The sequence below is a fragment of the Thermobia domestica genome, chromosome 8 (genome assembly GCF_964235325.1).
Source record: "Thermobia domestica chromosome 8, izTheDome1.hap1.1, whole genome shotgun sequence".
In the NCBI taxonomy this organism is placed as follows: Eukaryota; Metazoa; Arthropoda; class Insecta; order Zygentoma; family Lepismatidae; genus Thermobia; species Thermobia domestica.
In genome coordinates this window covers 194,546,321-194,571,339 of record NC_137461.1, presented here as the reverse complement: position 1 = coordinate 194,571,339, position 25,019 = coordinate 194,546,321, and the positions used below count along the sequence as shown (strand labels likewise).

General features: G+C 35.4%; 1 protein-coding gene across 1 annotated transcript in view; it reads right to left on the bottom strand.

Moving 5' to 3' along the window:
* The window catches only part of LOC145692407 (uncharacterized), a 93,523-nt gene that overhangs the window by 56,082 nt on the left and 12,422 nt on the right, over positions 1 to 25,019 (bottom strand). The window contains exon 3 of the mRNA XM_081767713.1: positions 8,430 to 8,564. Within this exon, the coding sequence (XP_081623839.1) occupies positions 8,430 to 8,564 (135 nt within the window). The remainder of the gene's footprint in view (positions 1 to 8,429; positions 8,565 to 25,019) is intronic.

The following is a 25,019-nucleotide window of genomic DNA, read 5'->3' as shown; positions in this document are numbered from 1 at the left end:
TGGGAATGATGTTATATCTAATGAAGTTATGGAGATTCTCTGCTTCGTGTTCTCGAGCACTAAGAATCTTATGTAATGCATCTTGTCGGACTGCAAGTCGACCATCAGTTATCATGGCGAGAAGAAATTTTCTGGGAGTGCAAAGAATGCACTCGTCTGAATGGATGAACGGATTACAGCCTGGCATTTCCTTGGTAAGTATCTAGACCTATGAATGGTCTCAAAGACGTGAAAGGACCATCAGTAATGGAAGACTATGTTCTGATACTGTATTGCATAACCACACAGACTCTTAAGTATGAATGTCGCAATTTCTATTAATTTCTTGGTAGGTTTTCTGTTGCAATATACACCGTTAAAATTCTGTTTGCACTAGTCAACCAGCTAGCTTTGTTTGCCAGGGAACATAGAAACAACCTCTTCCGAGCATGCTCCGGAGTCAATGGCTTGAGATATCTGGAACAAGCCTCTCAGGTCTTTACTGAGTTTTCTGTGCTCTTCTGGAATATGATGAGATAAATTACATTTTATTGGTTTGAATAGCCACACTGAAAGCTTTTCACAGTTAGATAGTTTTGAAACTATGGGACCTGTGTAAGAATAGGGGCTTGAATAAGCGCCGTGAATATGAGTGAAGAGAGCTCGGAACAGCCGTTTATTAAAATGCAAGAGACAGATAGCCCATTGCATAGGTTTTCCTGTTAGTTCCTCTAATTTTCGAAGAACAACTCCATTCCAACCAGTGTTAGTGTATGTTCCATCACACCCAAGAAACTCAACTTTATCAAAGCCAACTCTGAGTTGGTTCATGATGTATTCGAAAATAGCTGTGGTCTCGTCATGTGCAGAGCCAGAGGATGGCGTCACGTGGCCAACGTATTGAGAGTTAGGTTCAGCCGCAAGTGATAAGTGCTCTTCTCTAACGATGCCTGTGTGTATTTTAGTGTCATCCCTTCGATCATCAAAGTATAGGCTTTTAATGGGATCCTCATTTCTAGAACTTTCTTTTAAATTCCGAGGAAGTTTAAGTTTCGCAAGCCTTATTTTGTTCCTGTCTACAGTTAAAGCAGATGTTATGTCGCTAGATTTTTGAGAATTTATGATTCCAGCCTTTGAAGCTGCCTGAAGCACAGTTGTTATATGTGCCGCAGCTCTCTCGCTTACATTGTATCTCTGAACACTCATAACAGTTTCAGTCAAAACTACGAAAATCGTTCCGAAATTAATGCCTCTTCTTTTATGGAACCTAATGGAGATACATAACTAACAACAGCACAACTAAACAGAACAATATTTCAGCTACAGACTCGTTTTTCCATATAGTTCCCACCATTTGTTATGCACTTTTGCCAACGATGAACCAGAGACTGCATGTCGCGCTTGTAAAAATCGGAATTCCATGGACTGTCCTCTGGATTCCGTCTCGTAGTGATAACACCACGTATCATCTCCAGTGACGATGCTATCCAAAAAATTGTCACGTTCATCTTCATATTGGTCCAGCAGGTCCCGAAGGAAAAAGCAAAAAAGCTGTAGAAACGCTTAATTGTACTGAATTTACCCTCTTTTCCGGCCCCAGAGAAGGCACCCCTATCCCTCCCAAGCGCACATAACTGGCATTTTGAGACAGGAATGTCAGTTTTCATAGAGTCTGGCATGTATAAACCCAAAAATATGTTTACTTGAACATAACTGTACAAAAATGAACAATTTTGGTATTTTTTGCAATTTTCAGTGAAAGTTTGAAACTTTGATGCAATAGTTCTCACAGAAGATATTAACTGATTTGAAAAAAATCTATATCTGAAATGTTCATGTAGATTGGCCACTTTTGCCAGGTATTACATTTCGTTCCGAAGAAAAAGTGGTAAAACGACCCACCCTATTATGTTACTAATGCGATGAAATGTATCTGTAAATTGTTCTGGGTGTGTAGTAGATATCGATATGTGCGCCTTTGGTGCCACTCATATACCCAATCGGATAGAAATTATATTTTGGATTCATACAGGGTTATACATTGGATTAAGTTGGGGAATATAAAGAAAATATTAAGAAGATACATCAGTCTGATACAATGAAACAAGTAAATGTAGCTGTAAGTGATCAACCCAATTCTGGATTTTAATATTGGTCTACCTGATAAAAGCAAAGAAATTAGAAGCAAATATACAAAATTTCTTATTTGTTTTCGCAAGTGGTATCGTTATTAAGTACAAAGTGATCTAAATATTCTAAATTTTGTCCCATATAGGTATAGGTAGAGCGTTAATAAAAAAGAGTGTCCGCAATCGATTCCCACTACCAATTTTATTATTATAAAACCTTCCATTATAAAAGTATTTTCACAAAATAATCCCTCTCTAATATGAAAGGTTAGAAACAGGTAGTCTTTGACCGTAAGGTCGCGGACAGGATTTCTACAGAGCCCCGTAGCAGGCTAAGCACTCACTTCTCGTTCCTGCTTGCCATTCTCCGATTCCAATGGCTTCCTCAGTCAAACTAACCGTTCAACCAAAAAGCCACATGGCACAAGGATAATGCAGTGTTGCTAACTAACATCGGGCTCATTTTTACAGGTTACCAAACCAGATAATTTTAAAACTTTTTTTATCCAATTTTTTCCGCATCAATATATGTCACAATCGGTTACTCAATCTAATTTACTCATTCCAAACGGCAATTCATCAATTTTAATACATAATAATACATATTTTTTATATTTTTCCTCTTTGTTACATAAACATTCTTTAATTTTATTTTTAATCTTTTCATATTCTTCCCTCCTTTGGCACATGACTGCATAATTCCAAGGACGTTCTGCAGCAGCTCCAACGCTGGTACATCCTAACATACTAGTCAACTTGGAATATTTTCAACAACTAACTACACATCAACAATTTGTCCTTTTTCAAAACTCAGATAAATCTAAACGTTGTGACAAACATTTTGGTATTTAAAGGCGGTGCTCCAAGTTCCCTTTAAATGCTGCTAGCAAATAAGATTGCTGCGGTATTGCCACGTTTATCTTGTACACATTCACTTTCTGCCACCTGATCGCGCTGTAGTTGGTCTGCTTAGCCAAGCCATAGCCACACCCCTTTCTCACTCGGCAACGTCGCGTCAGAGCTTGCGTTTTATTCGTTTAGTTGAAATGCCAAGATGTTTGTCACAGGTTTTAATATCTATACTCACTCTTTGCCCGCTTCAACACACCTCTTCGTTCAATCCCGCCTGAAACACTACAGGCAATCACATAACATATCGCTAACCACGACAAATCGCTGCACACTATCCTCAGTGTTATTATCTTGCATATCTTAAGTGTTGCATACTATGAGTGTTTCCATTAGGTTGATAACCATGTGCGTGTATATACATATATAAAGCTGAAAAAATTCCTAAGAATGCCAAGGAAGTTATTTATTGGCTGATAAAAGTTAATGCTTTTTAGAATAGACATAGACTTCATAATTGTAAACGCAAACTTTAGAGAAATGAACATTCAATTCCTAATAATCCATAAATTTGGACTATCCGGTATTTCAATTTTTTCGGCAATTGATATTTATTTTTGAAAGATGGTCTAATGAAATTTCAAAAATCTTGTGATGCAAACAAATTAGTTAGTTGGACATTACTTAAATTCCAAATCTTCCCATTTTTATTTTCAAACTTATAAAATGGAAATTCCTGATTTATACTTTTCACAGATCAAAAGTGATCGTCAATCGCTACATGAAGCGAGGGAAATTCGGAAAAGAGCTTTGGTAAGACTAAAATTCTTATCACCAAAAAAGCGAAAAATAGACCAAAGAACGAACACTGAACAGCTTCCCAGTATACCAGATGATAAAGACAGGGAAACTGAATATCTTAAGAAGCAGGTTAAGCAACTGGAAGATAGGGACATGGCAAATTTGAATCAAATTAAAGTGTATGAAGAAAGTTTGAAAAAGGCTAAACAATCAAACCTCAACAAATCAGTTAACAAAAAAATTGAACATGATATCCACGAGAGAAATATTAGTAGGAGAATGTAGCGTGTTCTTTCCCAGTGTTTTATACATGGACAGATAAGATCCCTTCTAACGAATAAGAAAGTAAAATGGTCTTCAGAAGATATTGCTAATGCCCTCACTTTAAAAGCTCTTTCAAAGAAAGCTTATGAATATTTGCAAAAGCGTAATATTCCATTGCCAAGTACCTCCACTCTTCACAGATGGATTAAGGGTGGTTGTAAATTCCAGCCAGGCATCTTAAATGAAGTCTTGAATTTGTTTAAAGCTAGAGCCGTAAATTTTAAAGATGTGGAAGGATACGCCATTTTAACGTTCGACGAGATGAATATAGACGAGCATATTTGTTATGATTCAACCAATGATGCTATTCTGGGACCTTGCAACAACGTACAGATGATCGTGGTGCGAAGCCTGGTTTCAAATTGGAAACAACCTGTGTTTTATGATTTTGAAGTTCCTGTGAATTATGCGTTATTATTTGACATAATTCGTAAGATTGAATCTTGTGGGATTAAAATTGTCGGAGTAACGTACGACATGGGTGGGAAAAATCAAAAAGTGTTCAGAGAGTTGGTCATTGGCATGGATAAAACGTATTTTATAAATTCTGTTGACAATAATACGATGTGGGTTGTTTGTAATGTTCCTCCTTCATTAAAATTGATGAGAAATCAGTTTCTCGACGAAGGATTATTTCTTCTAGATGGCACTCAACTTAAAAGAGATACTTTAGAGCAACTTTCGGAACATCAAGAAGATCTAAGTATAATTTATCTTATATCACAATCCCACCTTAGTGTGACAGGGCGAGCTCGGCAAATTGTTCGAATGGCAGCTCAACTGTTTTCGCGACGTACTGCACAGGGCATTAAATATATCCTAAACAAACAAAAAGAAAGCAGTTTTATCGAACTAGTGAATGACACTTTCGACGTATTAAATTCGCGAATCCCAAAAGATGAAAGGACTCCTCTCAGAGGTGCATTTGGACTATATTTCCGAAGTTACGAAAACACATTGCAGCGATTTATGGATGTTTGCCTTAAAATGCGTGTACGAAAACGAACTGGTTTGATACCATTTCAGAAGGGATTTGTTATATCCATCAAATTTGTTATTGGACTTTTCCAAGATATGAAAATTCCTACCCAAGGAATCTCGTACATTCTTACATCCAGACAAAATCAACATTGCCTGAAAACTTTTTCTATATAATTTGAGGTTTGGGTAGTTTTTATAACAACCCTATCCTCTATGAAGTGAAAAATCAAATTCGGCTCTTTTTACTTAGTGGCAGTATTAATGATATTCCCATTTCCAGTAATAGCTCTTTGTGTGAAATGAACACCCATCTGCCGACAAGTACAGCAAGTTCGAACGATTCCGAAAACTTCATGTCCTTCATTACCAATGAACTGTGCATTACCGTAACTGATCAAGCAAGAACAACTACAGAAGAAGCAGAATTGCTAAAAGTAGAATTTGGAGAGGGTTCAATTCAAACACAAGACGTTAATCATGTGCTCTAATATATCTTGCTGGCTACCTGGTACTTAAATGTAATTCAATTGATAAGAGTTTAGATATTCGTGACGAAAAGTGTACCACATCTCCGACAGAGAGCAATGATTGGCTTCAAGTTATTACTAAGGGAAGGATCACATATCCAGTGGTGCCCACCCCCCCCTCATGTCCATGACGCACCCCCCCTCAATTGCCTATCAGTAGGTGTTCTTCCATGAAAAAAAAAATAAATTTTTCGATTAATTTTTACACCCTCTCAAACATATTTATATAGATTTTTAACCCCCCCCAAATATTTCAATGGCGCAGTTTGCGTCATAGCCCCCCCTTGTGGGCACCCCTGACATATCGAACCAAAAAGTGGTTAAATCAAGTGAAAGAGTTTGAAATTATATTTGGAAGTTTCCATGGTTTACGAATATCACAATCTAAGGACGTTATGAAAACTACAATAATAAAGTGTAAATTTCCCTATTTACATGAAGTAGATTAATTTCCATCTATGTGAGAACACGCACATTTATCCGTATTTGACATATCAGCAAAAAATGAAACTATTATCCATGGAAAAGAGTACCGTAAGAAAGAATAGACAATTCTTATCTTCCTCTGCTGCAAGAATTTAGAATTTTATTATAACCAGTATTGCAAATTTCCTAACAAGTCATGTTTGAAATTATATTTTACTACAATGATGCCTTTAATTGGCTGTAGTAATAGGTAATTTCCTTTGTTTGTCTACTGAAAGTGTATTATAAGAAAACAATCTGCATTCCTGGCTGAAATTGCAAAATAAAACTGACAAAATTTTAAGAAGTTCACTGAACGTTTCATTCATTTAGTGTATTTGTTAATTAAGTAACCAGGTAGATTCTAGCAATTATTTCGTAGAGGCAATTCAATATACTCTGAATATTTTGAATTCTGTTTGTTTGTGTGTTTTAGTACCTAAAATGTTTTCATGGAGAGGATAGATTTATGGAAAGTATTTAAACTCCATTCTCCCTTAGAATCCATGTTTCAATGAAAGCGCAATGACAAAAATCCGTAATGTCATCCCTTCCCCGCGCCCAAAGAGAATGAATTTGGATTTAAACGGTATCTGGAACGGTGACTATTCCTCTCAGTGGCCACGAAAATTGTAGACTGGACACCAATTTCGGCTGTTTTCGAATATTTGTCGTCTCCCTACCTCCTCTCACCTCCGAGGTGAAATATATGATAAGATCCTAAGTGCATTAAAGTACCAAAAGTCATTAAAATTGGTCGAGGAGGAGCTAGCCGTCAAACATTGTTACAATGATTTTCATTTATATGGATAGAAAATGCTCGCTCTTTCCCTTAAAACGGAAATTTTCAAAAACAATGGGACATGTTTTTCCTTAAATTTAATGAGGAGTTTATATATCGAGTTTGATGTTTCTAACTTGACGGGCTCGTCAGATACTATATTTTTGGTATATATTTTGAATCCTTTCTATCCCCTTAGGATTCCCTCTTTAATCAAAGGGATGCGACAAAAATGTTAGTTAAGAAAGATCAACTCATGTACCAAAACTTATAAAAATCGGCCCAAAGGTCTAGGAAAAGTTAGCGACCAAACATTATATTCAAGTTCTATTTGTATAGATAATTAATCATTATTGAAGGTATTTATTTATTAAATTATATTTTGCCATCTGTGAGTAGAAAAAACTGATTCTTTGCATTTGGAAACAAGGGGGTTCATAATCATGTTTTGAATCCAGTTTTACGAGTGAAGCGGAAAGTGTAACGTGCAGGAGCGAAAAAAAATCTTCACTGATACCTCCATATGACGTCACGGACAGGGAGCCAATGAGAACGCTAAACACAAACTGGGGCTATCTGTTACTTTATATACCTTATGACCTGGTCTCAGGTCTTCTTACTTAATGCAATACTATTAAGTTCCACTTTTAAAAATTGTGTTCTTAGTTTCAACTATGCTGTATAAAAGATGGATTAGTTGAGCTTTGTAGAATCTTGAAAAATGGAGTCGAGTTTTGTGAAAATTTACTATATTCAAGCACCTTTTAAAGGGAAAATATTCACTTTCGTCGACTTTTCTGTTAGCCATTGTGTGATGCTCAAGTAAACAATACATGAGGAATCCGTTAAGAAATACATTTTAAAAATGGCGTTTGTTCAGTTTTGATAAAACGGTCCTTAATTGTAGGTGAACCACGTATATAAGAGATTCATACCACAACAAAGTTTGTCAAAATCTAAGTTGATTATAAGGAAAACTGTGTATTAAAGTTGATGTAGAACTTAGCAGGTTATCATAGCGTCATGTTTAATTGACCACATTAGAGTAACGCATATGGAAACCTAAACATAAAAGAAAAACCCTGTAGTTATAGCTTGTACAAAATTATGTCTATTCTTCTCTTGACAACCAATGGAGCTAGTGTCTATTTTCAGAGCGCTCACTGCAAAATAGTTAGAACCAAGAATTGTATACATTCGTAAGTTAGGCAACTTACCAAACACCAATTCTACAAAAAAAAAAATTAAAAAATATGAAAAATATTCTTTCAATGTTTTAAAATCTGTTAAAAATTAGATTCTAATAACATGTCTAATATACTTGCTAACTAGAGTTCAATGTTGTATAAGGTAAAATAAATTATTAACGTTCTTGTGCAACATATTTGATCATATTACCAGAATTGATGAACATCTTTTCTTGTCAATTACTGTCATTGTTATACAATCTGGTGAAAGTTAACTGCAAAATCTTTTTTTAAAATGATGTTTTTGCCCACTTAAGAATGAGAAAGCTTCCAAATTAGAAAATTATAACTTCAGATCTTACGGAAATTATCAAATTACAGTAAATTATTAAAAAATGCATCTTACCGCCATTAAACCAAACTTAATAACAGTTGACATGTTAATTTCGCTTTCATTGTTGATTTGTTGACGAATTCCAGAAACTATTACGGGTTTTGAAATTCCTGTTATGAGTCCATTTGCAAGTAGAAGGGAAGTTTCCTGTAAATCAAGAAAATGTTATCAATTCGTACTATACTAATGTTTAAAATGATTATGAAGCAAATACAACACTTACATTCATGATTATATCATAACCTAAATATGTGAAAACTTAATTTGAAATTGTGATGGAGGAAAATATTTTAAAATGCTATGATTTGTCACAAGTGCCGTCTTAAATGTATTTATTGTTTAGTATAAATTGTGAAAAGCTTACAGATGTACATTATTGAAATTTTGTAGACAAAAATATTAAATCTGATGATTGAGATAGGTGAAACTAAAAAGCTATGTTCTATGTATAAATTTAACAGATTATGGCACCTTGAACTTCTGTTTGCAACATATTGCCTTCCATAGAGATGTTTTTAGAGTAAGGAGAGAAGTAAGCTGACTTCCATTACTAATAATTATCTCACTTTTTCCCATTGCTATATGTCAGTTCATAAATACTCACAATAAAGACTCATAAATTAATGACTCACAATAAATAAATTTATGACTCACAATAAAGATATTAAAAATAAAACAACACATGCACATTATAATCTGCACACACATATTATAATCTGTGGCATCCAGCATAATGTTCGCTATATCTGTTTCCTGAAAGTCGTTTATATTTATGTGCTCATGATTGCGCTTGACTGCATTGCTAGCATATACAAAGAGTGACTGGAATGTTTTGAGCCTTGAGAAAACTACAAAAACTACAGATTTGGTAATATCTTTATTTTTCAACATAATCCCCTTGGACAGCAACACACCTGCTCCAACGGTGCTCCAGTGCTCTTATCCCAGTAGAAAAAAATAATTAGGTTGTGACCACAGAAACTCGTCCACAGCTCTCTTGAGGGCATTATCGCTTGTCGTCCTGTTAGAGCCTTTTTTTTAGATTAGGGAACAAGTGGAAGTCTAAGGGGGCAGATCTGGAGAATAGGGTGGATGAGGAACGAGTTTAAACCCCATTCGTGAATAGTAGCCATGGCAACTGCTGATGTGTGTCCAGGAGCAATGTCATGATGGTAGAGAACGCCTCTGGCATAATTTGTGGCTTTTTTCTTGATTTTGCACTCGAAGTTTCTTCAAAAAGTCACTATAGTATTGTCCTGTGACGGTATGACCCCTTTGCAGGTAATCAATGAATACCACACCTTGGGAATCCCAAAAAACAGAGGCCATCACTTTGCCAACGGACTATATCACCCTTGCCTTTTTTGGGTTAGGCGAGGAGAGGTGCTTCCATTGTTTGGATTGTTGTTTTATTTCTGGGTGGTAATGGTGTACCCAACATTCGTCCATAATGATGAATCGACAGAGAAAATCGTCCACATCACATTCTAGCAGTTCCAAATTGTCCACGAATAGGAGATACCGAGTGCTTTTTGTTCGGGAGTCTGAAGACGTGAGACCCATCGAGCAGAAACTTTTGATAAAGCAAGCTCATTCTTCAGAATATGATCTGATCGCTCATGTGATGTGCCCAGCCTGCCTGCTATCTGTCGAGTTGACAATCGCCGTTCTTTCATGATCATATCAAGTACCGGTCCAATGTTTTCTTCGGTGGTAGCACTTGATGGTCTCCCAGATCTTGGCTCATTTCCAACACTACCTACGACGCTTAAATTCCTGAACCTATCTTTTGATGGTGCATATGAAAAGGCAGATTCGCCTACGGTATTGACAATATCCTGGTGGATCTCAGACGTTGACATTCCTTTTAATTGCAAATACTTTATGACTGAACTGTACTCCATTTTTCCATTTGCCCAACTTCTGCCATCACACTCGTTTCAAGAGCCTGTAAAAGGGAAAATAAATTACTTAGAACCAAGAGCTTGATACATGTTAATATCAAATGTAGTACTACTCTAATACATATTTATTATTCTATTCTAGATTCTCGTTTTCTGTGTTAAGCTCAAAACGTTTCGGTCACCCCTCTTAATACAAAGTTTATTATTTCTAAGTGTTAGTAAATATACCGCAATAAGAAACTATGGATTGGGAATAGAAAATTAATTTGATTACCAGAGATACCTTTCAAATTTGCGAAACTATGAACCAATAGAGATTAACATGTTTTTATTTAAAATTTCCTAGGAAATTAACATAGTTAATTATCCGTCTTATAAAGTGGCTTAAGGAATTTAGTTACCTTTTTCTTGTTTCTCAGATTTTAAAATATTTTGTAATTCAGACAGGTAATGTTCAGTGGCTTCATTAATTTTCTTTCTGAAAAGAAAACTTCTGTCCACAGATGAATCATTTTTATTAAAAGTTTACAGAGATCGTTTAATAGCCATTCGTACTCTTTCAATGAAAATTTTAAAGGTTAATATAGGCCATAATAGTTGCAGGCTTTTCTTCACTAAAAGCGATATTAAACATTTCTTCCGATGTTTTTCAGTTATCTTCATCTTGCGATTCAAACAACTCTTTAATATCATTCAATCCAAGTCTTTGAAACTATCCCACACTATATTATTTCCAATTTGAATAATGTTTTCAGTCATTATTTGTACAATATATATAGAATCATTATTATTATACGTATATAATAAACATAGGACATACATATTTCCAGCATGTTATGTGGATTAGTTTAACTCTTGCAATGATTCTTTTATGCAAATATTACACTTTGCTACTTACATTTTTTTTCTAGCATCTTGTAATGCTTGTGTTCCGATCTCCTTTCAAATCATCAAGTATGATTTTAATGATTCTCCTTATGGCGTACAGTTTAAAGGTCTTAATTATTTCTTGATCCATGGGTTGAATTAAGGGCATAGTGTTTGGTGATACAAATACCATTTTTACATTAGGATACGCTATCCAAGCTTAGAGCGATGATCTGGTGCGTTATGCAAAACTAGAGGCACTTTGAAATTTAAATTATTTTTCTTTAAACCAACTTCATCTTTGAAAACAAAAAAAAAAAAAAAAAATGAACATTCTGAAAACAATCCAGAAAACTGTAGCAGCAATCCAGACTCTCTTGTTCGCAAGTCAAAACACTGGTGAGTCGTTCTTCATCTTATTATTGCCTTTTTTTATCTCGCAGAAGACTCAATGATCCTGTAGAGCATAAGTGATTGATTAAACTATCTCATGATCAGAGCCGTAGCTAGAGATTTCGGCGCCCGGGGCGAAGTAGAATTCGGCGCCCCCTAAACTCACCAATATATATATATATATATATATATATATATATATATATATATATATATATATATATATATATATATATATATATATATATATATATATATATATATATATATATAAAGAAAAGCAGTTTTTGTTGTTATGATACGCTGAATTGTTATTAATCTTCTTGGAAAGGCATTGCCATTGCAAAAACCAAAAACGATCATTATGTATCCTTTTTCAAATAAGAGCTGTTTTCAAGAGTCTTATTTTGGGCTTTTTGTTAAACTTGACAAAATTACTTTTGGCTGTCTACAAATTCACTGGGAGAACAGTTATGGAAAGTTACTACTATTTACAACGTTTCATACTATCGATAAGAAATGAAATTTCAATACATTAAAAACTATGTGCTTTTAAATTGTTCGAAATGGGTGACAGTAATATGTAATTGTAAACTTTTTTTTTATGAATTTTTAAATATTGATCGATGGAGCTGAAGAATATGTTCAATGTTTGTACTTAAAATCCAAAATATACTTTTTCTACTAAATGTCTGAAATTATAGTAATTACTTAATTTCTTAATGAATGAAAGTTCCGAATTTAAGGTACCGGTACTTATTATTAATTAACATATTAAAGTACTCTAACACGTACATATATAAAGAATTGTACTATTTAAAGAATTATGTATATGTAAAGAATATGTATATGTAAAGAATTGTAAAGTTTTGTATTATGTAGATAGATAAAAACATCACACAACTAGACACGTATGCTACCGTCCTAAGCGAAAAGACCTTAGCTCTACATTTTTCGAAAATCGAGATATTGGTATGGGAATGTTCGTAGTACAATTCTGCATCTATCTAAAGTGAAATTGACGTGGTTTGACTAATAGGTAGGAGGTAATGACGTCATGAGTGTTTACCTTATGTTCAAAACTGTAACTGAAAGTAAGCAAAAAGACCTTAAGGGGCAATTCATAAGCAAATATATTTAACTGTATTACCACACATTTTAGATCGTGAATATATATTTAATAAAGTTTTACTGAAATACAACAAATTTAAACGTACAGCTTAAGCCAAAACACGTTTTGCTTATTTTCTCGAAAGTATGTGAAATGGAGTTAAGGCTTTTTCGCTTAGCACGCAGTATGCACAAAATAATATGTTGGCGATTCAAAAAGTTGATGAAAAATAACCCAAATAAATTCCTCCAAATTGGAAGCATTTAATATGTCAATAGAATTTAAATCATTGGTATGGAATGGAATAAATCATTGGTAGTGATAAGTGTCTGAAAAAGTCGAACTTCGTTGGGCTAATTTCTGACCCCTTAAGCCCCTATCCTACAACTGTTTGAAGTTCGAAAATATTATTGTTCCCCTCGTTTACCTTTATTTTAACATTCCCGCACAAACAGCAGCTTGAATGTGTCTCTTCACTCTTCTCACTTTCATACCATCATTCTCACCGTCACACAATGGGGCAGGCGTGACGTCATATTGTGTGGTGCTCTCGTTTTGTCAACTTAAGATCTCTCAGTAGGGATGTGCGATACTTCGATATATCGATCGATCGATCGATATTTTGTGAATATCGAAATTTCGATATTTGGTAAATATCAAAATCGATATATCGATACTTCGACATTTTCGATATTTCGATACTTCGATATTTTTCGATATTTCGATATTCTTCGATATTTCGATATTTTTCGATACTTTGATATTTCGATATTCTTCGACATTTCGATACTTCGATATTTTTCGATACTTAAATATTTCGATATTTTTCTATATTACGATATACTTCGATATTTCGATACCATTCGATATTTTGATAATGGAGATGGTCTCCATAATTACTAGAAAACATGTTTTAATTACAAAAAATAAACAAAAATGTTGCGTGCAGTTTGCCCGTAAATAGATGGCTGAGCGCCGCAGATCAATAACTGATATCAAGGCATATTTTGAGTTTATACTGAAGTGGCTGTAACATATTCTGTGTGCCAAACATGATCAAAGCCCAAACAATATAGTCAACATGATGCCAGAATCGAGAAAATGTGGCGATCCATAAGGGCGCATATAATCTGCAAGCCTTATCCTTAGTTTTCTCGAAACTTCCTTGATGTTAGTCAGTCATCTGTGGCGCTGAGCCGTTCAAACACGACATTGTGTAACAGGAAAAGAGCTGAATAATGAGTACCTGCTGTGTTTATAAACTCTGGTATAATTGGATAGAATAGATATATTTATACAATATTCCAGATATATTTATACAATTTCTACATACTACTCCTCTTATGTTGTCGGAAACGCAAAAATTACGTAAACTACAACTAAACTTGCACACAAACTTTTATAGTATACATACTACGAATCTTTGTTTCTTACAAATGAGTATAACTGGTGAACAGGAAACTTATTGAAGTGAATATACAAGAGAAAATGAGATTTTCGTAAAAATAATTCTCACCATCGTGATAGTAATAAGAATTTAAGTAAATGCTCAAAACTTGCACTAAATAGGAATTAAGATTAACTTTCTCTTCCTTACACAAATCTCATTAAAAAAGAAAAAAACAATAATGTTATACCACCGGACTGGATAAGCGAAGTCTTACTTAAATGTTACAGTGCTATCTTTAAAAATTACACAGTACTCTTCTGAAATCTAACATGTTTTTGTAAACCTGACAATATTTCAATTCTTTTTTAAGAGTAGGTAATAAAACCTTACCAATTTTTATTTTGTAAAGCATCGTACAATTATCATATTTGTCCTATTCGAAATATGTTATGACGTGTTCACAACTTCAAAAAACAAATATTTTAATATTTATAAAAATGATAGCTACATTTTACTATATACCAAATAATTCAATCAGTTCTGCTTAAAGAAATTAGTGATGTAATATAGACAAATAGACTTGTATGTCAGTATATCCATAAAGTGTATAATTTTACTTATAGGGTGTGACAATGAATCGGGCCATTTTAAAAACGTTATTTGGGTATAACAAACTGGAATATAAACTAGATATGAAAGCATTTACTTATTTGTGAATTTAAGTCACCAGACAGAAAACAATCTTGCACAAAAAAGAACAGTGTTGCACCAAAAAGTTACTGTCCAAAAATAACATCTTGCCGATGACCGCCATTTTGCACGACACTCTCAGTAAGTCTCTTCCTAAGGTCACACGTTACTCTCTGCAACGTATCCAGGAAAACCATGTTATCGCTAGATTATGGAACATCCCACTTCACCCGATCTTGCGGGAAGTGATTTTTGCTTAGGAAGCATCTGAAATTCAGTCTTCAAAGTTACTGCACCACATACAATTCCAGAACTAAAACGTTGCATTCAGAATGAAGTTGCAAGAATTTCCCCAAGATATGCTGCAAGGAATAATAAATTACCTTAGGAAGCAGCATAGTGAGCGTGTAATGTAAAATAGCGGTCATAGGCAAGATGTTATTTTTGGACCACACCTGGTACACACAAATATTTTTTAGCGAGTTTACTCAAGTGTGGCAGAACTGACTGGTGATTGCGCCACCAAATAAGAGGATCGTCATTCATACAGGGCTGTGGCATTTTTAGATAGTGATCAATCTCTTCTGCAATTTCATCTTTAGGAGTTATCCGATACTGGTGTTCCTACTTCTTTCTTTTGGCAAACACTGCCTCAAATCCAGACAGTTGTTTTTCTGAACGCTTTTCACATGTCGGAAGTACCTCCATGGTGTTTGATTCATTGGCTGATGAATCTGGAGAAAGCTCGTCAATTATTGCTGATCTCACCGAAGACATTTCGTTTTCATTCAGGTACGTTTCTCTGAAACGGACGTCCAAAAACGTGCTCATTTGCAGCAGTTTACATGGAGGTTTCAAATCTTCAGGTTCATTTTCACTTACATCACTGTACCTTTTCTTCAGAGCGGAAAGGACATGTTGCTTGAGTTCTGGTATCAATGGATCCTCAGCTGTTGGTCTTGCATCCAATTCGATGCCAGGTGGACTTCTATTTTCATCAGCTGAGCCACCAGACACTTCCGCATCGTCAGATTCTTCAATTATCGACAGAAGTGGAAGGATTGCACTTACTGTGACATATGAATCTCCACTCATGAGCTGAGACATTTCCTCGAATGGTTTCAGAAGTGCTATAACTTTCTTCAGCAGTTTCAACTCTGAGGGATCAAGCAGCATGTCACTGTATTTGCCCTTATAATATGAACTGAAGAGCTCCACTAACCCACTGTACTGAGATTCTACAGCTTCCAGAAGGTGCAGAGTGGACCACCAACGAGTAGGTACAGCTGCTGAAAGTAGTCTTGGTTGTTTGCTCAAACTTTCCATGACATTTTTGAAATCTCTTCTCAGTTTGGAAGATAATGAAAGTGTTGTCTGTATCTTCTTACACTCAATGATCACACTAGATAGTGGTTCCTCTTTCAAGACCTTTTCAATTCCTATTTGAAGTGTGTGACCGAAACAGCTAATGTGGTTAAATTTCATTAACTTCATTGCTGAAAGAATATTAGCTGCGTTGTCTGTGGTAAAGGCAACAACAGATGCTGTAGCTATCCCCCAGTCATCGAGTGCACTTACTAGGGCATCCTTTAGGTTTACTGCCGTGTGATCAATATCAAGGAGTGAACAATTAAGGCACACACTTAGTACTTCCCAGTTGTCACTGACAAAGTGTGAAGTCAATGAGATGAAAGGATTTTTCGCAGCAGAGGTCCATGTGTCAGTAGTTAAAGCTACTGACTTCGCTTCTTTCATTAACCTTGTTACGTGATTTTTTGTTTCTTCATAAAGTCTTGGAATGTAAGTATCTGTCATAGATCGTCGCCCTGGACATTCAAAACCAGGTTGTAGACGTTTTACCATGTAACGAAAACCTGTATTATCCACAGTACTATATAGTTGCATTTCTGTAGCAATGAAATAGGCCACGCCCCGTGTACACCTCTCCTGTGTTCTTGAGTCCAGTGGTCGGTAATGTTGAAGTGTACGTTGTTTTAACTGTGGAAATGAACTCCTATCCTCTGCCCTATGCATTTGATTGACAGTTGATTGATGAGAACCAGAAGAACAAGACGATGAACTTTTTCTGCAAGCAAAACACGGAAATAATTAATTTTGCGACATCCATGTTTAAATCTGCATATATCTTTCATAAAACAATATATTTAGGCTGAAATTTGGGTAGGAGGAGGGGATTAAGAAATGTTACTTGTAATTCCACTACATTAAAGTACCCCGCAAGAGAATTCGGTTAAAAATGAGAACTGATATAGTGAAACCGTTATTATGCCCAAATTATAGGGGGATTCTGGCCAGATTGTAGTTCCTTCTATTTCTCCAGCTTTGCAGTGGTTTGGCTGTCCCCTGGCTGTTTAGCTGTGGGGAATGTATTTAAGAAAAAATAAAATTGGTGTTTAGCTTAAATTTGGAATAATGGGCATTCGAAGTTGCCGTTCATTTCCATCAAATTCGACATACAGAGCTGAATATTTTACGAACTGCTTATGCAACAGAATGAAGTCAAATGGTATCAATGGTGGGACAAGGGAGAAACATTATGACGAGTTACGGTCGTCGTATGCCATCTTGGTGGCGACCATATTGGATTCAACGTTATTTCAAATAAGAACATTGTCATGTAATATATCAAATGACACTCTCTTTTAATGAAAAATCGAATAGAGCAGTTCGTTTTATGATAACTGCAACGTGTTTCACTTACTAACCATGTTATGGTACGTTAAGGTAGCTGAAACACAATTATAGCAATTTGTAAAATGAACTGCACCATTCTATTTCTCGTTAAAAGAGGATGTCATTTGATATATCACATGGCAATGTTCTTAATTGAAATAACGTTGAATCCAATATGTTCGCCACAAAGATGGCAGATGACGATCATAACGTCATAATGTTTCTCCCTTGCCCCATCATTGATAATATTTGATTTCATTCTGTCGCATAAGCAGTTTGTAAAATATTCAGCCCTGTCCCGACTTACACTAATACTTTGTACTTCGAATTTGATGGAAATGAATGGCAAAGTCGAATGCCAATTACTCCAAATTTAAGCTAAACACCAATTTTATTTTTCTTAAAAACTTTTCTCACAGCCAAACCACAGCAAAGCAGCAGAAATCGAAGGAACGTATAATGTGGCTAGGTACCCCTTATAATTTGGGCATAATAACGCTTCACTACTTTACTCTTCATTTTTGTCCGAATTCTTTTGCGGGGTCCTTTTGGAGTGGAGGAAACTGATAACATGTAACAAATTATTGTCCAGAATTTGATCTGCAAATAGTCTTATACATTATTTTCAAGACATCAACAAGCATCACCTACTGATCAGTGATCAACACTATTCTAACCAAAACAATGAAAATATAGTTGCTACCACATGTGTGCCAATGTACAAGTCTATCAATTTAAATACAAAGTCAAAAGGTTATACTGATCTTGTAGCGACTGGCTGTGTTACTCCATGGAAATCAGACGATAAATTAATATTTCGACTATTCCCAGCATGAAAATGAAATGGAACATTATCCACTCTCTATTTTACTACTGCTGCTGTCACATAACGTTTTGAGGGAGCACCATTTCTCTCGCCTTTAGGTAGTCTTTTTAGTTTTCATTTTTTGGCTAACTTCCGCTGGTAACAGGAAACTAATAGGGGAGGAGCCAGAGGGCCTCCATATGCACCACCACCCTCTGATCCTTTGGGACATATATTTCTATATTACCTACAGTTCAAGGAAAATTTGTAACCATGTTCCCCAAAAATAAAACTGATGCTACTATAAAATCGCGGAACTTTCTTTGTTAACCAACAGTGATTTTACGAAAAGCGTATACCTTTACGTTGACGGTCCTAGAAATTATCTTAATTATGACAGTGCCATGAAAAATACCTACCTCGTTGGAAAGCTTTTTAATTTGAAACCCTCTTCTTAAAGAAATCAAACTCATGAAAACGAACATAGTTTTGCTTGCAAGTAATTGAAAAACAGCAAATGCAGATAAAAGTAAGTAAAATGTCAATAAATAAATAAAAGCACTCAATAAATAACTACATAAATAAACAAATGAAATAATATTTTTTTGCAGAATACCAGAAAAGTTATGGAACGTAACAAGATTTACTTCAGATGGTTCTGCCAATTCTATGTATGTTTTGTTTGTATTATCCGTTTTAATGTACATTATCCGTGTGCTTTCCATTAATATCTGGAGGTATTCCGGAGCTACACCATGCATACCTTTGTCCTGTATTAAACGATTTGACAGGAATGAAACATCATAGATATCTGAACACCGCAGGCAATGCATTGCTGGTTAACTTCTGTACACCTTATGCATTCAGAAATTGTAAAGAAACCGTTTATGTTGACAACCAATCGTGATTGCACTATGTTGATATGTTGTCTTTATTATTAACGCATGCGATGGATCAACGACAAAGGCAGTACTTTTCTAGACATCATCTGATATGTAAATTAATCCTAGAGAAATCAGTTAAAGTCAGGGTGCTCACGCAATGTGCCTATGATCGAGAATGAGAAAAGCTTTTGTAACACACTACGATGAAAACATAAGAAATATATAACAAATATATATATATATATATATATATATATATATATATATATATATATATATATATATATATGAAAGTAAATTATTCATACCTCAAATCTGCACCCTGCTGTTCTCTTTCTGAACAACCTGGATCTCCAGAAGAGACTTCTTCATCTTCAGCAGATACATCCAGAATTAACCGATTCGCTTTTTGAAGCTCAGAATATTGGCGCGGGTGATGTACACGCAGGTGTGACGTCATGTTAGAAGTATTTCCACATTTGTGAGACACAGTCACTAAACATTTTGAACATCGCACACAAGGCCCACCATATTTAGTATCTGTCCATTTTTCAAAATATTTCCAGAGAGATACATTTCTTTTTCCTGTTGAACTACCACAATTTGCGTTTTCTTCAGCCATTTTTATGATCCCTGCCTCTCGTTCCAAATAGTAACTACTGGAATGGCATTTCAGTCACAACACAACTGTGTGAGATCCAACAACAATCACAGAGAAGATTGTCACGGTTACCAAATTTACTAGGGAGAAAATTAGCGAAAGCACTGGATTCTTTTTGCAAGATTTTGATTTTCAGAAACTCTTACTTGATACATCTATCTGGAAGAAAAATAATAGTTCTTATCTTTGGGGGGGGGGGGTATGAGGCGTTTGATAGCACTTTCTTTTTTAAAACGAAGAAATAAAGGTGTAGGCGCCAACAAACAATTTGTACATTAAAAAATCCCTATTTTGCATTAGGTGGCCTTTAATCAAGTTGGCAGAGACAAATTAAATCATACAACAATCGAGTTGAAAGCCAAAATGTTAAAGCCGGATTCTGAAGTTGTATTGTAACCCACATGTCTTGGTTGTATAACCCTTATCTCTGACCTTTGAAATTTCCCACACAGAAGCAAAATGCCCTATGTGGCAAAGAATAATAATGATATTGGTTTGCTTCATAGAGAGAGGTGTCCACCTTTGCTGCAAATGTTAAATTTGTCTTTCCCCTCCATAAGGCTAAAGACAAGCAGTGCTTAAATACAGCGGGTGCCTCGAAATGCTGATAACCATGAAGGATCCTGGCACTTTTTTTCGTCCTGAATTTAACGAGTATAAAAGTCAATCAGATGAGGTATTGCATTTGTTAAGGAAGGTAGATAGGCTTATTTCATATATTTATGTGGAAGAAAAGCAAAAGTTTTTACCACGTGGAGGGAGGTAAAAGAGTGTTTGTTTCATGACTTTTTTGTGCAAGAACAAGAAAAAAGAGCCAAGAAACAACTTGGACTTTAAATACCCAGTGCTTTTATTACATAGTCTTTCATCATGGTCGAGAGAAATATAATAAGTAAAAAAAACGAGAAACAAACGAGTCTCTTTTTAGTAGTACTGCTGTAGTTTTAAAAGAATCGACTCTCATTATCAGTAAACAATCACCCTACTAAAGAATAAAAGGTTTAACAAATGCAGTTCCCCACTCCGGTGATATTTTGATTCTCTTGGTCCCTTTGAAGTGTGTTTGTGAAGGGAGGGAAGATAAATCTAACAGCATTTCTATTACCGCGAGCCCGTCCTACAATCCTTTGATATCTTTAACCGTCAGATAAGTTAGGAAGATGTCGCGGCAGTAGCGCTGAGCGCTCACTTTACCCAAAATAACACATTAGTAGGCCTACTGTGATCGGTTGTATCATCCCGTTGCCTTATCTGACGGTTAAGAGATATCGAGACATTTTATTAGAACTGGCCCTGAAAGTGGCTCGAAAGCTTAGAAGTAAGCACTGTAATGCCCTACTTTCTAATATCCATAGCATTTTTTCCATATTTTTCGATACTTCGATATTTTTCGATACTTCGATATTTCGATACTTTGATATTTTCGATACTTCGATATTTTTCGATATTTAGATTTTTCGATATTTCGACACTTCGATATTTTTCGATACTTCGATATTTTTCGATACTTCGATATTTCGATACTTTGATATTTTCGATACTTCGATATTTTTCGATATTTAGATTTTTCGATATTTCGACACTTCGATATTTTTCGATACTTCGATATTTTTCGATATTATCGACCGATATATTATCAAACCTTCGATATTTCGATATTCGATATATCGATCGACTTTCGATATTTGGTCGATATCGAAGTTCGATATTCAAAACCGGATATCGCACAGCCCTATCTCTCAGGCAATTCTTAGCAAAAACTCGAAAAATGAAGTAAAAGATTGACTCGACATAATTTGTTATAATGAAACCTTAATAGTGTACACATAAGATAGTGTACAGGAAAAGATGGAACATGAAATTTACAATGAACTCATGGGACGTGTAAATTTGGTTATCCGCTGAAGCCGGAGAGGCGCTGCTTAGTGACAGATGATAGGAAATTGACTTTGAATGCAACTATTCCTACATTGCGTGTAGATATTCAGTGGCTGGTAAGGATGCGCACGAGACGAGTCGAGACAGGATTTCCCTGGCAAAATTTGAGTCAAGACACGGCTCTTCCAATAGAGAAATATACATTTTTCGAGTCGAGACATCGCTTTTACGGCACTTTTTCGAGTCGAGACAGCCACAAATCTTGTCTCGTGCGCATCCCTAGTGGCTGGTAAACATGGTGGCACGGCCAACATGTATGTATCATTTTGTATATTTAGAATGTAGATGTGATGTGTAGTCAATAATCATATTTGAAATGATGCTAATATTTATCATATCCCTATGATAATCCCGTACTTAATATCATATTTGGAAAATGTTGTGGTACTGAAAGCATATAACTATGGTCAAGCGATAGAATGGCATTTAAGTAGAAAATATGGCATAATATGTCTGTAATTTGTTAATATGTCGTAGCGGAAACATTGTTCTTACTGTATGCAAAGAGAAAACCTGCACATATTTGCACTTTTGAGAAATATAGCGCATGAAAATGTTTAAGGAAAACCGCATTCTGGATGCAATGCTGCTTTTGAATTGAGCTGGGATGAATGTGAGAGCAAGTGTTAGGTTATTAGACGTGTGGTCCCCATGCACGCAGTGACAAAGTTGAATATAGGTCGATTCTGGAATTTTGAACCCAGATCTCGTTGGGGGCTTCGCCCCCAGAATCCATATTGTTTCTAACATCTAGTCATACTTCTCTGGCATTCACTAACAGAACTAAACTCTAGTCAAACGTATTTGATTAATGGTGGCGACATTTTGAAACACCAATGCTAAACCATCTATGGCTTATAAGGTAGAACCATGTTAAAAATGGTGTTGATCAATTCACTATTGTGTTTTTTGTGATGCGTGCACAGAAGTGACATTGGAATCAACTGTAATGAACCTCCGCTTGCTCCAGCTAAGAGTGTTCCGATCAAGCTCTGAAATGAGCTCACGTAATACACGATGCAATATATGAAACAACTTGAACAGGTTACTGATGCTTCTAAATCATAATGGGCCTTATTCAGAGTCGTTCTGACGTTTGATTAGTGCCATACTCAAGAGTTCGACTAACATATGTTTCCTGCAGTAGTCAGGCTTTTAGTATGACGCTAATCATACGTCAAAACGACTCTGCATAAGGCGGCATATGTTTAATATATCTGATAATATATTTATATCGAGAACTTGTGATGAGATAATTTTTATGTATTGAAGCGCCCTTGCATCTTCATTGTCATAACGAATCCTCCACAACTTTGAAATAATTTTGAGGAGCAAGAACTTCTCTTCAATTTTATTACTCTTCAGTTGTAAACGAATAAGTACACTTTTTCCTTTCATGCGTAAGAATGTAAGCCAATCGTGAATTGCCAAATCAAAGCATATTACCCATGCGTTTGTTTATGCCAATCATATAATCTGTTAAACAATTTAGAAGCGAATATAAGGAATATTTCCTTTTATGATGTAAAACTCTGTTTTTGACGAAATAATGTCGAAATAACATTATTGTAGCCACTGCACATACCGAAATAATTGGTTTTCTTTCAATTTTCTGCTTCATATTGCGAATTCTTATTTTTGCCAAGAATTCAGTGCTTTGGCCCCACTGTGCGTTGAGATTAATCCGATTTGGTAGAAAAACGTTTTGAACTAAGCATATTCATCACTGTCAAAACACCGAACACGACTTCGCTCGTTTCTGATTTTGAAAATGCTTCTGCGCACACTATAAGTCATTACTCGGCAGTGTATTGCGAGCGAAGCGAGCAAGAAAATTTTTAAGAAATCTACGTATTTCATTGATAACCGACAACAACATTGATCGAATAGGGCGCCAATACTCTCTGGGGGCGACTCGTCTTTTACTCATGTCCAACACAACTTTTTCTTTCTCCTTGCTCGTTCGGCGCCCCCTTGCATCAGCGCCCGGGGCGGGCGCCCCGCTGGCCCCCCCTTAGCTACGGCTCTGCTCATGATACATTAGAACAAACCCTATCTTTTGCCATCTTAAATTCAAATACGAATCTCTCACTTTTTTATATGAAGGCTTTACTTGGTGTTTTTTTTTCTATTTTTTATTTATTTTTTAATTTAGAATAAACCTGTTTCATTTGCATTAAACATCTTTTCAGGTTTGTACGAGCGTTATGTATCTGCTGTCAGAAATTAACTTCAAATATTCATCTGGAATGTAGCTGCTACTGTAGTGTCTGCATATCCAGTTTCTTTTGTAATTTGCATGCTGTGAAGTGGATGTCGTACTTCGAATTTATTAAACCAATCTCCTAAGGCTAAATCATTCACTTGAATATTTACTGGTATGTTCTTTGAAATGCGCGTCACAACGCTTAGCTTTCGTATTATTACACCTCTTAAAGACACTCTCTTCTGATTCGGTCTTCAATATATAGGATAACGTGACCTCAATTGTTTCAATTGTTGGATGAAGCGTGGTTTTTGCTGAAGTCGAAGTTATAGAGGTCCTGATTTTGTCTTCAGATTTTATGATATTCCGTACAGTTGAATCATTGATGTTAAGAGAACGCGATACGGAAGGAAACGTTCCACCAAATGTAGACAATCGAAAATTTTCATGCTTTTTCCACTTGTAAATTATTTTACGTTCAATTTTATTTGGCATTACAATATTCACAAATCGTGAAAAATAAAATAAAGAGAAATTACTTGCTAACACCTTAGAAGTATTGTTACAATGTATGATTTGCCAAAATGCAAAACAAAGACTGCTTTTATCAAAGAACAAAGTGACGCTTGTATTCGCCTATATTCTAAGACGGTGCTAACAGACGGTATTAAGTAAAAGAGTAATTGTGTTTTAACGAATAGTCAGTGTGACAACCCAGCAAAAATATTTCGTACTAACCTATACTGAAAAAGGTACTAGATCTGGCGAAAAGGTACTAAAATTTTATCTCTTTCCATTTCACCCTATTTATGACATTTTGCGATATTAATATCTTATTAGGTTTCCGGCAGTTCCCCCTCCCCTGTGCGTGGGGGAGGACCTCCCATATTCTTGAAAGAACCCTCAACTTTAATTTTTTTATAGTCAAAATTCGATACAAATCGTGCAAAAAAAATCGCCCTCCCAATTTTGACTCTACACCTGCAAACTAAAAATCCTTGCGAAATCCCTGCTTAATTGTCGAATTAGAACTCACTGTAAGACCACTTAAGTAACTCA